This window comes from Emydura macquarii, unplaced genomic scaffold (genome assembly GCF_026122565.2).
Source record: "Emydura macquarii macquarii isolate MOO-44397 ecotype Brisbane River unplaced genomic scaffold, CSIRO-AGI_Emac_v2 contig_1363, whole genome shotgun sequence".
NCBI classification, from domain to species: domain Eukaryota; kingdom Metazoa; phylum Chordata; order Testudines; family Chelidae; genus Emydura; species Emydura macquarii.
The window spans coordinates 19,965,336-19,983,628 of NW_027131500.1; the positions used below are offsets into that span (position 1 = coordinate 19,965,336).

At 43.2% G+C, this 18,293-nt stretch overlaps 1 protein-coding gene across 2 annotated transcripts in view; it reads right to left on the reverse strand.

The window, feature by feature from the left end:
- The window catches only part of TLR2 (toll like receptor 2), a 147,314-nt gene extending 134,115 nt beyond the window's left edge, over positions 1-13,199 (reverse strand). Inside the window, exons 1-2 of one of the 2 annotated variants that reach the window (XR_010920505.1) lie at positions 12,578-13,199; positions 5,531-5,619 (exon numbers count right to left, since the gene is read on the reverse strand). Coding sequence is in view for 1 of the 2 variants with exons in the window: in XM_067551867.1 (XP_067407968.1) it covers positions 3,257-5,611 (2,355 nt within the window). In the remaining variant the exon portion in view is untranslated. Of the gene's footprint in view, positions 1-2,954; positions 5,620-12,577 lie in introns of those variants that run through there. The other variant, XM_067551867.1, reaches the window with a different exon arrangement.
- Between the last annotated feature and the right edge of the window lie 5,094 nt (positions 13,200-18,293).

Sequence of the window (18,293 nt, forward strand, 5' to 3'; positions counted from 1 at the left end):
TTCTTCTGTCAACATAGCCACTGCCTCTCAGGGAGGTGGATTACCTACGGTGACAAGAGAACCCCTCTCATTGGCATTGGTAGTGTCGGTGTAAGTGTAGATATGCCCTCATAGCTAGACATCGTTAGGCTATGATTACACTAGAAATGCTACAGCGGCACAGCTGGAGCTGCGCCCCTGTATTGCAGACACTTAGGTCTTGTCTCCACTAGTGCATATGCAAGCAAAGCTTTTGTCACTTAGGGTGTGAAAAAAACCACGCTCCTGAGCAACGTAACTTTTTCTGTCATAAGCACTTGTGTGAACAGCGTTATGTCAGCAGGAGACACTCTCCCGCCAACATAGCTACTACCGCTCGTTTAGGTGGTTTTATGATGTCAGTGGAAGAAGTCTCTCCCATCAACATAATGGGGCTACACAAGCTTTAAGTGTAGACTAGCCCCTTACTACAGCAAGAAAGGGGTTCTTTCATCACTGCATAAATCTGCCTCTAGATTGATAGGAAAATTCTTCCTTCGACCTAGTGGTGTCTACACTGGTGCTTGAGTCAGTTTAGCACCGGATGTGAAATTTTTCACAATGCAGTTAAGCCAACCTAACTTTGTAAAGTAGACCAGCTGTTTATAAGTGAGCTGTCCAGAATTAAAACAAGTGCCACTCTGTGGTATCGACAACATAAAATATTTTGTCTCATTTAATTTCTGGATTTATGAATTTCTACAGCCATAGTCCACTGCGGGTGACTGTCTCCCACCAACTGCCCAACAAAGAAGAATGGATTTGGGGGGGGGGCCCTCTTCTTTATTTTTCCCTCACCATACTCTAAGGGGCCACCTCTTAGCAACCATCTCTCCAGCCAAGGAGGGGTGAAGGCAGGATCCCTAATCACAATTCCATGTGTTCGCTAAAAAAGAAGGATCATTCAAAAATTGTGAGATTCTCCCTCCTCAGGGACTGCCTAATGTACTACCTCAGCACTGCTACTCTCAGCCCAGAAAGGAGGGACTAGAACACAGATTGTGCATGTGAGAGTGTATTCTACTGCTCATGAATCAGTGAAGCTGCCCCTTGAAGGGTAATTTCTCCAGGGTGTGTATAACAGCCGCTGTATTCAGACAAAATATCACCTGATCTTTAAAAGTATTTATATTGAGGTCACCAATGAAAAATATAATGAGCGTCACTTAAATGGATCATATTCTAGGATAAATATGAAGTTACATGGAGCAAACTAAGGACAACTTTAAGATATATAAAATAAAAAAACGGCAGAAGAAGAACAAACAATAAAATTGCAGAAAATAAGAAGAGCAGGGGGAGTGGAAGTTCTGCCTAGACGTTTTTAAGGAGTGGTGAAATTAGTGATCCAAAACATTTTGGATGCAGTGCAGTGGAATTCTTCAGAACAGCTCTTATAACAACAGGCAGTTCGGTATTCAACACGAGCTGTGTTCATTAGTGTAAATTTCTGTTTATTGTGTACTATTCTCTGACTGCATAATGTTTTTATGCCTATATTCACATGTGCAAATATGAGTGTAAATAAACTTTTCTTTTTATGTTGCTCTGTCTGAGAGTTGCTTAATTGGGAGATGTTAAGGAAGCAGATTTAGTTACAGCATGCTAAAGGATTAGTGAGAAGTGCAAGAGGACTTCCGTTCCTTTCTGACCTGAATTATTATGTAGCAGAGAATCAATTAAAAAATTTCCAAAACAATGTTGTAAAGACACATAGTACTAAAAAAAATTTGCTATGAGATTTGGGTCCAATCCTGCCGCCATTGAAATCAATTACAGAACTTTTATTGACTGCAGCAGGAGGGGGATTTGGGTACCTAAACAATCTGAGAGCCTGAACCCCAAGTGCTTTAAGGCATTTAGGAACCTACAGCTCATTGAGACTTAGGCTATAACTTTAGGAAGAAGGATTGGTGAATTTAGAGCTCCAAAACTTCACAAGAGAAGCAGGGTAGTGGATTTTTTTCCTCCCAGAGCAGCTCTTATTTCATTGGGTAGTTAGGCCTTAAGATCCCCACTTTCTAAATCACTTTTGAAAATAGGACTGAGGTTCCTAAGCCATTTTTGGGTATGCTTCTACTGCATAGTATACCCAGGCTCTGACACATGTTTAAGCCCAAGTATGATTGCAGCTCAGGTAGAGAGACCTGAGCTAGCTTTAATCTAATTAGCCTGAGTCCCCCAAGCATGAACTTCAGCATGGGATAGCCCTGTGAAAAATTACTCCGAGTTTCAGGCAAGCTTGCATAGGCTGCACTGAAGCACACACTGCTCTGGCTACAGCATTCCAGGAGCCGAACTAGCTAAATTAAAACTATTTTAGGTATGTGTGCAGAAGCTGCAACTGCATTATGGGATTGCAGTATAAACATAACTATAGGGACTTTGGAAATTTTTAGTCTGGGTCTAGTCCAGTTCCAAAGGTAGTCAAATAGGAAGTTTACCAGTTTATTTCAATAGGAGCTGGATCAGGCCTTAAAAGAATTAACAACCAATTTGAGCAATAGCTGAATGTTTCCGTGTGTTACATGTTTTATAACTCTGGATTTACTTTTCTTTGCATTATTTTACTTAACACAATATAGATCTTAGCTATAACTTTTAGATAAAGCCATAACCAGACTGCCATTTTCAAACTGCGCCCCTGGAAAAAAAAAACCTAGTCCCAAAGCAGAGTCACCATAACCAGTGAAAAGAAGAAGTCTCCATGGAGTCCATCAATGACCTTGCATTGCCAGTCTAATAGAATGGAAGGCACTTATGCCCAGATCATCAGAGGTATTTAGGTGCCTAATTCCCATTTATTTAAAAGGAGTTAGGCATCTTAATATCTTTGGGACACTGAGCCTTAGATACTATAGGTATGGGTACTAGTAAAAAATAATCTTAAGTAGATAGATAAATAGGATGACTACATTTGATTTTAAATGGTTTATATAAAGCATATAGAATAGCTTTTCTACAGACAGGTATGCACAGACTACATGAACATATCTCTAAACAATCTTCTGTCCTCAATTCATATATTTCCTTAACATAAATTTAATTACTGGGATTGAAATGTATAGACAATAAATGGCCAAAATAAAATATAGAAAGATAAAAACTGCTGTCACAACAGCATATAGAAATTCCAGTGCTTTCAGTTTCTTGGTAAATTTAGGAGCGTAGTCCTGCAAAGAGTAGTAGGATCAGACCCTTCTATTTGACCTGTTATGGCTCAGTCTTAACAGATTTCCTAGGATTTTAATGCAGTTTTTAAATTAAACCAAAATATTTGCTGCTGACTTTCATCAACGGGCCATTCAAGGTAGGTCTTCGTGTTCATTATTTTTCTCAGTTTACAGAATCTTTTGGGAATTGTTTGCTCCTGAATGGGCTCCAAAAGGATCAAAATTGCAGCATCATTATTCTCATCAAAGAGTCGGAAGTGCGAGAAGTCCAGCTCGTATTTGCACCACTCGCTCTGCACAAAGTGCTCTGACAGCACAAATAGAGTTTTGTGACTTTTTTCTATGGAGTCAATGATGTTGTCAATGATCCACTTCCCAGGCAGAAAGTCCCGTTTATGAAGGCACAGTTTAAATGGTGGAATCGCGTACTCTAGTTCCTGTACCATTAAGTTTTCAACCCATTCTGAGTCTCTTTCACTGTAGGAAACAAAAGCATCATAGCAGATGTCCTGATTGTGAGATTTCTTGGGTTTCCTTTTTACTTGAAGCCAAGCCCAAGTCATTTTCATGTACCAGATCACATGAAGTTTGTGGCCCAGGATCACACTAAGCAGGATTACAAAGAACACCACAACGCAAATTAAGGACACGACCAAAGTTCTGTGACATTCAAAAAGCGAAAGCTGAGCAGCTTTCACCTGTGTCCCTCTCACAGAAAACGGAGAGTCACAGATGTAGTTTTCTGGCCAGTTAGCCAAGACATTGCCTATTCCCTCCTGGTACTGAATGAATGAGAGAAATTCACAAGAGCAGATGAAATTATTGTCACCGGCATCCAGGGTCTCCATTTCCTTAAAAGATTCAAACTCTTCCTTAGAGAAACTAGTTAATTTGTTTCTGCTGATTCTCAGGGCCACTATGTTAGGAATAAATGCAGCATCTGGCAAGGTCTTTAACTTGTTTTCTGCAATGTAGAGCTCTTTGAGAAGTGGTAGCTTTAATCTAAAATCATTGAGGTTATTACTACTAACATCCAAAACTTCAAGGGTTTCAGGAATGCAGGTTGTTAAGTTGGGTATTTGGGTGCCTGAGATATTTAAATGTTTCAGGTTTTCTGGCCATTGACATGATTCTGGAATCTCACCAAAATTGTTTTGGCTAATATCTAGGTGAGTAAGGTGTTTTAGATGAGATAGACTTCGTCCTGTCATTTCCAAATCACTCAGTGAATTTTGGCTTAAATTGAAAGTTTGCAGCAAGGGCCATGCACCCTCACAGGAGGAATGTTCCAAAAACGGATCTGCAAGCAAATTTTCACTGAGATCAAGATAAATGAGTGAGGAAAAATGTTTGGAAATGATGCAAGGCACTAAGAAGACCTTGGTATTTACAACTGAGATTTTGGTAATGTTACCCACAAGATTTTTCAGACTGCTAAGATCTGAAAACAAATAAAATTGTTTTATAGCTAATCTCTGTATTGTCACTATTTCAACTTTGCTTGTTTTTTTTATTTTAATTTGTCCTTGCCAGTGTCCAGTTCCCTGCAGTATACAGTCATCCAGCTCCAGTTTCAATAATTTTTCAGCATATACAAAGATGTTTAACATGTTGTCAACGCTCGCATCTGTTAACAAAACATTTTTAAACACAAGTTTCTCCATGATAGAACGACTCATTGGCTCCAGTAGTGAAGAATCATTAGCTGTCTTGAAGGCTATATTTCTCAGTTCTAAACATATTGAAGAATTTATAAGATCCTCTAACATTACTGATAATACCTCAACATGCTTTATGTTTATGATGATGTGATTTATATTGGTAACTCTTGTCAAACTCCCTGACTCGTAGTGCCCGAGCCTTTGACCATCAATCTCAAGTTGCTCAAGAACTGTAATTCCATCAAAGTCTTGCTTCTTTATAGCAGAAAAGTCATCTTTATTGCCCAGGTGCAGATATCTCAAATATTTGAGATTGGAAAACAAGGGACTTTTCCCCAGTGTTCTATAAAAATTACCCTGTATGTTTAGGTGCTGTAAGGAGACAAGATGTCTAAACCACATGGATGACAAATTAGTCAAGTTATTATATGATAAATCCAAATGTTTCAGTTTTCCAAGGAAAATAAATGAATCATTATCTATTGTCCTAATTTTATTGGATTGCAGCAGCAGCACTCTGAGATTCACACCCAGCTTCAGATCAGTTTCTCTGACATGTTCTATGCTGTTGAAGGACAGATTTAGCCCCGTGACATCAGTTGTCAGCCCTGAAGGAATTGTCCTTAAATTCATTGAAGAACAGTCACAAAAATGAGTAGCATCACATGAAGGACACACCTGCTTTGTGGCTTTCTCTTCAGAAAGATTTGCAGTTATGACCACGTAGATGAGCCACCTTTTCCAGAACGGGTTAGTCATGATTTTATCTAAAATTTAAAATAGGGACAGAATAAGTATAACATGAATGAGTAGTGTTAAAAACAAAACAAAACTTGAAAAGTAGTCCCTCCTGACCTATATTCATCAAGGGGTTATGTATAGTTATTGTTTTTAAAGCCCTTTCAACATGAAATAGCTATCAAGTGTTAAAAATATTAATTCAAGAAAATCAGATTGTACATAAATACGCTAAAATGATTTCCTGTTTGTCTTTCAGTTCCTTTTTCTATTCCTGCTGTCTTCAACTTTGGAATGAAAAACATCAGATTAATTACTACCTGCATCAGTCTTTCACAGCTCAGTGAATACTTTAGTCAACTATTCATAAGCACAACAATAATAATAATTCATTGCAGACCTAGCCCTTTATATTTTCAATAAATAGTTGGGTTCCAACAAATGGCTTAAAAAAAAAAAAAACCAATAAAAAACAAAAAATCTCTAGTGATTTTTTCCCTCCAAATCTGCAGATTTCATTTTCTGTACAAATTTTGAGCTGCCGGGTGTTTACATCGCCTGTGCATTCCAACTCCCACTGCAGTCAATGAGAGCTGGGGACAATCAATATCTTGTAGAAATAGATTATTTAATTCTAAAATGATTGTCAATATATTTCACTATTTCTACACAGCATTCTTTGAAAATGAAAAAAAGGCATTGTGTGTGTTGTAATCGTTGCCCTCAACCTTCATCTGGCTTTCAACTTTTTAGATTGTGAAGTGTTGGGCACAGGCCCACCGACAGGAATTCTGGGCCCCAGGGCAGAACAATCCCATCCCACGTCTTCTGCCCAGGGCCCTGCACACAGTCCACCCTAGATCCCACCGCTGTCACGCTCCCCCCATCACTCCGTCCCCCTCCTCTCTTCCACACTCCACCTTCCCCCAGGTGGTGAGCGACAGCAGTGGGGCTGAGCAGGGACGCGGCAAGCAGCAGCAGCAGGGGGGCGAGTGGGGTAGGAGAGGAGGGATGCACACAGCAAGTGGGGCTGAGCAGGAAGGGGGAGATGTGGCAGCAGGACGGCTAAGCGAGCTGGAAGACAGGAGAGGGTTCAAGCGGGGAGGTGGGCTGGCAGGAAGGAATTTGGCGAGCAGGGTGGGGTCTGGGGAGGATGCTATGGGCACCAGAGGCGAGATGGGGAGCTAGCCTCCCTGAAGGGAAGCTTTCACCCTGTCGCCCATGGCCTGGGCCCCTTTTAAAATCACCAGGTCCTTGGGCAATTGCCCTCTTTGCTCTCCCTTGTCCATGGGCCTGCTTGGGCACAGGGACTGCCTTTTCCTAGGTGTCTGTGCAAGGCCTTCATTACCATATTGTATATGGACAGCGAAGGCAAACAAAGATTTAAATATTTTTAAAGTATATTTTAAAAACAATATTTAAAAAGTCAATATTGACAACAAATCCCTGGGAGGAGGGTTCAGCCCTGAAGCTGCACTGGTTCTTATGGACCCTCAGCAAAGAGGAGACTGGGGTGACTTTATGCTGCCACAGCCTCTTCCTCTGGTGGATGCTCAGGTTAGCATCTCTAACAGTCCTGGGTAACTAATGTGGGCACTAGGAAGATGTGCTATTCCAACCACATGAGGAGAGAATATGGACTGGTGGAGGCTACTCCAAAATCTTGACTGGAGTAGCCTTCACCAGCCCATAGTCTGTCTCCACGCTGCAAAAGGAAAGGGGATGTGAGAACTGACAGTCCCGGATAGATCTTCTGTCCCATTTATGTCCCATGCCCTGCATCCTGTCTTGCAGGAAGCCACCTCAAAGCAAGGCTCTACACTAAACATGTTGTCCCACAGAATCCAACCCTCCCTCTTGCAATACAGAAATACACTGCTCCACTACCGAGGAACCGTCTGCACCCATGGAGGAGAGAGGGCTGGTTTTACCCCTAAAAGAATTTTTTTTAAAAACCCACAATGAATCTATATGCCTGGGCAGCTTTTCAAATCAGTTGGCATTACTTACTGAATTATAACCACTTTGCACTTATCTACCACCTTTCAAGTAAGGATCAGAATATTAGATAACCTGGTCTCACAAAACTCTTGATAGGCAAGTATTAGTATTCTCATGTATAGAGAACACTGTTTTGCTCTCCGTAAAATGCTAAAATAAATTCAGACAGACTAACTGCCTGACCCAGCCCCACTAAAGTCAGTGAAAAGGCTCCCATTGATCTCAATGAGCTTTGTCTCAGACCCATAGAGACAGATCACGTTACCCTTAGTCACACCAATTAGTACCTTACTTTTCCAGTAATTCCACTGATTACTGAATTTGAGTACTTTTTAGCCCATAGTGGCTGACCCAAGGTTACAGATGAAGTTTGCAGTGGTGCCATGAATAAAACCCAGGCTTCCTGACTCCTGGTCCAGTACTTTAATCTTAAGACATCCCCCACCACCACTACTGCTGCATCTCAGGATTTAAGAGAATCTGTAAAAGTGTTTTGTTTTCTCCTCAGGCAAGCTAACAGTATTAGGGTCATTCTGGCAGAGAACATTGCTGCACATTTTATGGCTTTATTTTGCGAGAGGCACATTCTGTCCTGCAACAGTGCGCTTTGGATGAAATTCAAAAATCATTGTGTGCAAATAAGTCTTAATAATAATTAACTTTCAAAACCATATCTAGTCGTGTGGGAGTAGGAGGGGGAGTTTTTGTTTGATAAATGTGAGATTTCTTCTAGTAATGTTACATAGGATTTCCTTCTGAAAAAACCCATTGCTATTGGCTCACGTGATTGCAAACAAAGCAAGATTTTATTTTAAAAATGAAATATTAATCTTAATAGAAACTTGAATGAATGCTTATCAGTTCAGGAAACCGTAAACATGCTGAGCCCAACTCACACACCTTGGACCAAAACTGGCGAACGTCACTTTTTGTGTGTTCATATTAATTTAGGCAATGAACTATGTCACTTCCTAGCTTCTCTTCCTTGTTCATTATCTGCCCCCTTAGTCTCTCATTTTTCAGCCTTTTTTTTAAATAGGAAATGACCAGAATTGGAAAATGAATGTGTTTGTGGGTCAGGAATGGCATAGCTTTGTGGGGCAGCCAATCCACTGCTAACCCATATTACTGCACACCCGTTCCGTGCAGGGAAAAAGAACACTGGTATATTTTTCCCCCTCAGCATAGTCATTTGTTCTCCCTTCCCCAACCCCCCAGTGTGGATGGCTGTGCCCCCAATTCTTCTTTCCCTCTTCCCTATCTGAGGCTTGTCAGTGACTACATAGCAAAATGCCAGCCATACACCAAAAAGGAAACTAGGATAGGGTGCTTGAACAGAGGCTATCTCCACATGTTTTCCCATAGCCCTTGGGAGTACTACTTGTGAGCAGATAAAAGGTTACCATGGGATTAAGGAAGTTACCTCCTAAACCTTGGAATCTTAGAATTATAGAAGGTTAGGGTTGGAAGGGACCTCAGGAAGTCATCTAGTCCAACCCTCTGCTCAAAGCAGGACCAACCTCAACTAAATCAACCCAGCCAGGGCTTTGTCAAGCTGGGCATTCAAAACTTCTAATGATGGAGATTCCACCACCTCCCTAGTAACCCATTCCTGTGCTTCACCACCCTCCTAGTGAAAACGTTTTTCCTAATATCCAGCCTAGACCTCCCCCACTGCAACTTGAAACCATTGTTCCTTGTTCTGTCATCTACTACCTCTGAGAACAGCCTAGCTCCATCCTCCCTGAACCCCCCTTCAGGTAGTTGAAGGCCACTATCAAATTCCCCCCTCACTTGTCTCTTCTGCAGACTAAACAAGCCTAGTTCCCTCAGCCTCTCCTCATAAGTCATGTGCTCCAATCCCTTAATCATTTTCATTGCCCTCTGCTGGACTCTCTACAATTTGTCCACAAGCTTCCTGTAGTGGGGCCCCCAAAACTGGACACAATACTCCAAAAGCGACCTCACCAGTGCCAAATAGAAGGGAATAATCACTTCCCTCCATCTGCTGGCAATGCTTTTACTAATGCAGCCCAATATTCCATTAGCCTTCTTGGCAACAAGGGCACATTGTTGACTCCTATGCAGCTTCTTGTCCAATGTAACACCCAGGTCTTTTTCTACAGAACTGCTGCTTAGCCAGTCAGTTCCCAGTCTGTATCAATGCATGGGATTCTTTCATCCTATGTGCAGGACTCTGCACTTGTTCTTGTCGTACCTCATCAGATTTCTTTTGGCCCAAGCCTCCAATTTGTTTAGGTCATTCTGTATCCTATCTTTACCTTCCAACATATCTACCACTCCCCCCAGCTTAGTGTCATCCGTAATCTTGGTGTGAGTACAATCCACCCCATCCTCCAGATCATTAATGAATATGTTGAACAAAACTGGCCCCAGGACTGACTCCTGGGGCACTTCGCTTCATACTGGCTGCCAACTAGACAGTGAGCCATTGATCACTACCCACTGAGCCCGACAATCTATCCAGCTTTCTATCCCCTTATAGTCCATTCATCCAACCCATAATTCTGTAACTTGCTGGCAAGACTACTGTCAGAGACAGTATCAAAAGCTTTGCAAAAGTCAAGGTATATCACATCCATCGCTTTCCCCACATCCACAGAGCCAGTCATCTCATCATAGAAAGCAATCAGGTTGATCAGGCATGGCTTGCCCTTGGTGAATCCATGCTGATTCGGGACAAAATTCAGGACAAAATGAGAGGAAATAGTCAGTCACTGAGTGGGAAACTCTAGCTCAGGTATTCTCAACTAGGGGTACCCATACCACGGGGGTACGCAGAGGTCTTCCAGGAGGTACATCAATGCATTTAAATATTTGCCTAGTTTTATAACAGGCTACATAAAAAGCACTAGCAAAGTTGGCACAAACTAAAATTTCATACAGACAACGACTTGTTTATACTTCTCTATATACTACTATACACTGAAATGTAAGTACAATATTTATATTCCAATCAATTTATTTTATAATTATATTGTAAAAATGAGAAAGTAAGCAATTTTTCAGTAAGTGTGTGCTCTGACACTATTGTATTTGTATGTCTGATTTTGTAAGCAAGTCGTTTTAAAGTGAGGTGAAACTTGGGGTACGCAAGACAAATCAGACTGCAGAAAGGGGTACAGTGGTTTCAAAAGGTTGAGAACCATTGCTCTACTGTCTCAGCTACAGACACCATCTTCCACACTCACCAGCACTTCTTTGGCCAGTAGCCTAAACTGAAACTGAAATAGCATGTAGGGGAAAAATTCTTGAGTTGCTTCTCATGTTGAAACAACCAAGCTTTTCTTTAATGTGCATTATCCTGGGCACTTTTTCCCACTCTTCTTCTCTTGACTGTGTTGTTGTGTGAAATGCCAGGGAAAATCTCATTCTTATTTGTGTTCATTTTTTGCCACTATCCTCACTTTCATATTCCTGGTTAATAATGCAATTTAAGTTCTTGACCATATTCATGGCTATTTTTAAATGGATTTTCCCCTTCAAGATAACAATATTATCTTGCCCCTACACCGCATCACTGCCTTGAAAATAAATCACTTTCTGCCATGCCACTTGTAAAAGTATTGCCAGGTAGAAATTTCAGAAACAACTAGCATCAATCAAAAATTTGCAGGGAGAGACACAGTAATGTCTGTGCTGTAAACCTGGTTATGAACTAACCTTGCAATTTGCTATCTGTTGTACAGACTCAAGACCTGATTCTGCAGACTCCCTCACTCACAGCAGTCTATAATAAGGAGACTACTTGTGTGAATCTTCTTCTTTCATATGGCAGCTCGTGTGAATAAAATTAAGCAAGTGCATGAATGTTTATAGGTTTGGTCCTTATAAGTAAGTAAATCCATGTATTCATATCCGAATATCAATGACATCATAGCGGAATTTTCAGAAGCCTTCACGATCAGTCACTAACTTAGAACAGCCACACACTATCCATGCATCTCCTAAGTGATCATTCAGGACTACAGAGACCCACCACCATTCCTTCCTTAATAATTTTCTCAGGGTGATTTCCAGCTCTAAACCTAATCTGACCAATGTGCCTAAGATTGCATCTGCTGACTTCCGACATCAGAGTCTGTTTCTCTCCAATAACAGTTCTAACGCAGACATTTATCTTTTTTCTGTCTAAGAGATATGCGAGAGTCTTCACCAGCACCCACATTTCAAAAACTTCAGTTTTCTTCTCGTCAGTAGCATTAACTTCACATCCGTAAACGGCTACAAAAAATTAGGCTTTTCACCGTTTGCACCTTCGTACATTTCAAGATGCCATAGTTTTTCCACGCTTTCTAGGGACATATTTAAGCATGCCACCGCCACTCTTCTTCTGATTTCTTTGGAACAGCCTCCTTTATTGGATATATATGATCCCAGATAGTTCAATTCATCTACTGCCTCTACAGCTTGTCCATTAATCATAAGGTCTGCTTGCATCCTGCTTCTGTTAGCTGTGTCAACATACATACATTTGGTTTTCACCACACTCAGGAATAATCCGTCACCCTCACTAACTGTTCCTCCAGGATTTCTACAAGTGCGAATATAAATGATACTACAGGATTAAACTAAAAATGAAAGGCGCTGATGTTCTGCAAACGAAACATGGTCCAGGAAACTATTATTCTTAGGCTAAAGTAGTTAAAAATCAATGTTAACAGTTCTACAGATCCTGAACCACCGAGGTCAGTGGAAATGTTTTGATGTAATAGACACAAGATCAGGTCCTAGACGGCCCGTGTAAATTGTTACTCTACGACTCGAGTCACTACAGACTAAAGTTGTATACGGATAATTGCTCCTAGACGTATTCCTGCCACAGTAATCAGATACAACCATGCAAAGCCCTGAGCCAGTTGGATCGGACACCGCTGGGCACCGTAGGAGAAGCGTCTGATTAAATAAAGCGATGTCCCAGGGGCCAGTCCGAGAGAGAGAGAGAGGGGATTATTGCTACCTTACCTATTCAGATGCGTAACTCAAGAGGCGGCACCTGTCTTCAGCTCCGGGCTTCTCTGGGGGTCGATTTAAAGGCGGCTGAATAAATCAATAGCCCGGAAAAACAAAGAGCCCCGCACAAATCACGCCCATCGAGCGAGCAATCAGCCAGGCACAAGCAGGCTAACGAGCCCCAGCATCCCTGCTGGCCCGCGGGGTTACACTAGAGCCGGGGGCCCCGCCCCACAGTCCCGGCAGCAAGGCCAGGCCAGGCCAGGCCACCCAACCAACGCCAGGGCAGAGGCTGCTCTTCTCCTCGGCGGCAGCCTCCCCCTGCGCCCCGCTGCGGTGCCCGGGCGGGGTGTCCCCGCTCGCCCCGGCCCCGCACGGAGCCGCTCCTCCTTCCAGGCGTGGTTCAACCCGCAGGGGCCCCTGCCCCGGTGGCGAGGCCGTCGCGCCGTCTCCCAGCCCAGCCCCGAGTCTCCTTCTCCACTGGGGCTCTGCCCGGCCGCCGGCGGCGCCGGCTCTCGGGCTGGCCAGTCCCCGCAGGACTGCAGGTGCCGCGGCTCCGGGAAAGCGCCGCCCGCGGCCTCCGAGATCGCGCTGGTCTGCGGCCCCAAGCGGCAGGTGGTTTGGCTCCGAGCCCCGGGGGATCGCGGTACCAGCGGAAAGTCTTGCTATCGCCGCTCTGCCCCTCGCTCGGCCTTTTCTGATAGGTGACGGTGCACAGGCATCTGTGCCCAGGGATTGATGGTCTCCCACACACTCCCCTTCCGCGGATAGGTGGCCTCGAAACCTGGTGTTCACGGAGACTTCACTTCGGGGAAAGATTTACATTTAATATTCCCGTCTCTCCCCTTCACTCTTTGCATCCTCCTCTTCACCCATCTTTACCTCCTTTAAGCAATCATGGGATAAAAGCAAAGGTCCGCTCATGGATCAATCCGTAACTAGGTAAAAGACAGGAAACAAAGCATAGGCATCAAGGGTCAGTTTTCAGAATGGAGAGAGGTAAATAAAGGGGTCTCCCAGGGCTGCATACTGGGAATAGTTCAACGTATTCATAAATGATCTGGGGAAAGGGCTAACCGGTGAGGTGGCAGAGTTTACAGACCATACACAATTATTCAAGATAGTTAAGTCCAAAGCTGACTGCAAAAAGTTACAAAGGCATCTCACAAACCTGGGAGACTGGGCAACAAAATGGCAGATGAAATTCTATGTTAAAAATGCAGAGTAATGCATATTGGAAAATATACTCCCCACTCTACATACAAAATGATGGAGCCTAAAGTAGCTGAAATGACTCCAGAAAGAGCTTGGAGTCATTGTGGATAGTTCTCTGAAAAGATCCACTCAATGTGCCACAGCAGCCACAAAAGCTAACAGAATGTTAGGACCCATTAGGAAAAAGGTAGATAATTAGGCAGTAAATATCATAATGCCCCTATATAAGTCCATGGTACAGCCACATCTTGAATACTGCATGCAATTCTGGTCACCCCATCTCTAAAAAGATGTATTAGAATCGGAAAACGTACAGAGAAGGGCAACAAAAATGATTAAGGATACGGAACAGCTTCCCTATGACTGGGACTGGGACTGTTCAGCTTTGAAAAGACACACCTAAGGGGGCGTTTGATAGAGGTCTATAAAATTATGAATGGTGTGGAGAAAGTGAATACGGAAGTGTTATTTACTCCTTCACACAACACAAGACCAGGGGTCACCAAATGAATTAATAGGCAGCAGGTTTAAAACAAACAAAAGGAAGTACTTCTTCACACAAGGCACAGTCAACCTGTGGAGTTCATTACCAGGGGATGTTGTGAAGGCCAAAACTATAACAGGATTCAAAAAAGAATTAGATACGTTCCTGGAGGATAGGTCCATCAATGGCTATTAGCCAATATGGTCAGCAATGCAACCCCATACTCAGGGAGGCCCTAGCTTCTGACTGCCAGAAGGTGGGAGTGGATGACAGGGAATGGATCACTTGATGATTGCCTGTTCTGTTCATTGCCTCTGAAGCACCTGACACAGACCACAGTTGGAGAGAACTGGGCTAGATGGACAATTGATCTGACCCAATCTAGCCATTCTTATGTTTCCTTACCACTTGTTCCCACTCCTGGCCTCTTTTCTCATCTCAGTTTTCTTCCACACAAAGGAAATACTCTTTTAAGCACTAGATAATTAATAGATCTAATTCATTGCCCAGTGGTATAATTGATGCAGATTTTAGTTTAGTAAAATTCCAGAAGGGATTAACACACACAAATGAGAGGAGCTTCTGTAGTTATACTGGCTATGCTAAAAATAGGATCTGTATCTTTACTCATTCTACCCTATGGTCTTCTCTCTTAATAAATTCTATCTTATTAGAGTCTGTGGAATATTTCAAGTATAGAGCTACTCCCTCCACTCTATTACTTGATTTGTTATTTAGTTAATAGGCAGATCTTACAGGATCCCATTGATTTTATAATTCACCATGCTTCAGCCTCTTCTATTTGGCTGATGTCCTCTTCTGTTAACATACATTCCAGATCAGCTAGTTATGCTTTTTAGTTTCTTGCACTGGTATCAGAACACTTATTTTTGGCCATCTGCCTATTTTTATTTCTCTCTTTTACATGAAACCCTTTTACTTGGCTGGAATATGCATCATTGATATGAACCAGCCCTTCCTCCAGTTCAGTTGTAATTCTGTCTTGTCCTTCACTACTGAATACAGTAGTATTGATATCCCTAAGAAATATCTTTGTCCAATCTGAGTGTCCATCAGCAGCTGCCAACTCCCCTGAGATCCTAAACCTCATCTATTCTTGGGATTAGACCAATCCATCTGCCAATGGACAGCAGCTGGTGTAGCTAGAATGTGAAAACTCCAACCTACCACTTCAGCAGGTGCAAATTGGGACTTTTGTTTTCTACATTTTGGCTTTGCATTGATGATACTGCACTGGTTGCTGTCCACACACACTAATCCCAAACCTTTGGGATAATAATCCCCCAAACCTTTGTTAGCTTTCTTTGTCAACAGTCTGGTTCAGCTTTGGCCAAGGTGGAGCCCAACCCTTCCATGCAGATCTCCTTTCCCCCAAGTTCTTGAACTGTAAAAATGATTAGTGTAATGCTGCTAAGGATGCTCTGCTACATGCTTGCTGGACACACATGCTAAAGCTGCCCCGAGATAGACTAAAGGCGGCTTTAATTTGCACACCCAACTTTTTTTTTATTTCCAAGAGTTTTTTTACATAGTGAAAATTAGTGTAACAAGACAAACTGATGTAGGCCAGGTCCTTAAAAACATGCATACCTCTTTTTCTTCCTTCCCTTCCTCTTTTTCTATAAAGATATGCTGCTCTGTTATTTTAACCCCTTCACTTACCTGGTAATTGTTATAATCATGTTTAGTCATCCCAAAAAGACTGCCACTACCAAGGCAATCGATCACCAGGACAAAAAGGCCTCAACCAGCAACTTTCTCTCTCTTTATTTGGCCTGAGACCAGGTGAACTAGCACTGGAAGAACCATGCTGTTTCAGCAGTGGAAACATCAAACCATGCACATGTTTTGGCAGTATTTAACCACAAAATAATTACATAGACAAAATTTTGTTAAAGCTCAATTAAGCTCATTTAGCATAAAAAAATACACCAATGCAAATCTTTCAAAACAAGGAAATACGAACTTAGGGGAATCTTGTGTATCATACCCTCCCATCCATGCATCACGTTAACCTCTCTCACAGACTTTGGGCTGCCACAAGAAACTCCCTTGCATCCCCAAAGATTTAAAGACACAGGATACATATCAAATATCTCTAGGTCCCGCAGTAACATAAAGCCTCAACTCTGACCTCATACTTTCCCCCCGTATCCACATAACATATCAACCACTTCCCAAGTGCACTTCTGTACATATAGGCTTATTATACTGAGTTTTGTGTTACAGTGCAAGTTATAGAAACCTGCTGTGATATCATGGACTCTCCTGAGTCCATCTAGAGAGTCAGGTAGGCTGAGGAGCAGTTGAAGAACTGAAGTAACAGATGGATCTGGGAATCAGTGGATACTCTTGGTCAAAGTACTTGCTATGAAGAATCAGAGGAAAAAGTTGTATAATATTGCATGTAGAAACATGCAAACTGTGTTGTAATGCCTCAAAGCTTGCCATGTGGGGGGGGGGGTGCAATTCTGGGTTGGAAGGGGTTATGATTTGTTTGCAAATGGAATCCAAAAAAACAGGTGACATACCGAGACCCAAATTTCAGAAAAGGGTGATCTTTAAAAACTAGTTAACAACCCCAAACAGTTGCCAATGTACACACCATCAAGAATTCTCAGACACATAAAAAAAAAATCGGTTTGGATCAAAAAGTTCTCATCAATAAAATGATGACCAATTCAGTACAAAATCTCATCAAAGAGACTTTGAACTGAATTGATCAACATGTCACATCCTTCTAGAAAGCTTATGTGAAGCCTGAGGTGAAGTTCCCTTAAAATCCAGGTCTCTGAATTGGGTGCAAGAGCCCATTTCTTTCTATTACTATTCCATTGATTCTCAAACTGGGGGTTGCGACCCCTCTGGTCACAATGTGGTTATGTGGGGATCATGAGCTGTGAGTCCCAACCCCAGCTAGGCACAAGGCTGTGATCCTCTCTGCTTCTTCCTGGAGGAGGAACATAGGGGGCGAGCAATAATATACAGTTACTGCTCACATGCCCCCCCTCCCCAATGTTCCTCGGCATCCCCCTAGGGAACTGGGGAGAGATGTGAGAAGCAACGCCAGGGCTCCCTGCATCCAGGCCACTTTCCCTACCTGGGCTGTGCTGTGAGGCGAGCATCAGAAGCTGGTGCTCTCTGCCCTCCCCTTATGCAGCCCAAGTGGGGAAAGTGACTTGGATGCAGGGAGCCCTGACGTTGCTCCTCGCTCCCCCCTCACAGACCCCTAGGTGTGCGTGGAGGAGCAGCTTCGGAAGTGGGAGCAAGCAGCAATACCAGCTGCTCTGTGCATGCAGGTCTGTTTCCAGTTGGGCGCAGGAGGGGTTTGTGGAGGTTAGGGGTGAAGAAGGCACAGTGCAGGAATTAGGGGTGAAGCAGGAGTGGGGAGCCTGCAGGGGTTAGGGGTGAAGGGCAAGTGGGGAGTCCACGGGGGCCAGGGGCAGGCACCTATGGGGATGAGGGGGTCACACTCAGAGGCTTGCTACATGAAAGGAGTCACCAATACAAAAAGTTTAAGAACCAATGAGTCTATTTTAGAATTCTCATAGCTGTTGTTTCCACAAAGGAAATTGTATGGGGGCGTCGCAGGGTAAGCCCACCCCGTCACTCCCAGCGGGGAAGTCAAAGGAGGTAACAAGGGGACAGGGCGCCTCTGCGGGTGCAGTCTACCGGACTGGATCTCTTCAGCCCTGAGTTCTGCGGGTCTGAGGCCTATCGGTTGCCACCAGTGATGGGCAGCGAGGCCTACTGGCCAGCATTAATAGTTGCCCTCTGCTCAGGGCAGCATGGCCTTGCGGCCAGAGTCAGTAGGTACCCTCAGGTCAGGGCAGCAAGGCCCAGTGGCCAGAGTCTATGGTCGCCCTTGAGTCAGGGCAGCACGGCCTAACAGCCAGAGTCAATAGGCGCCCATGGGTTAGGGCAGTACGGCCTAGCGGCCAGTCAGTAGGCACCCTTGGATCAGGGTAGCAAGGCCTAGTGGCCAGTCTATGGTTGCCCTTGAGTCAC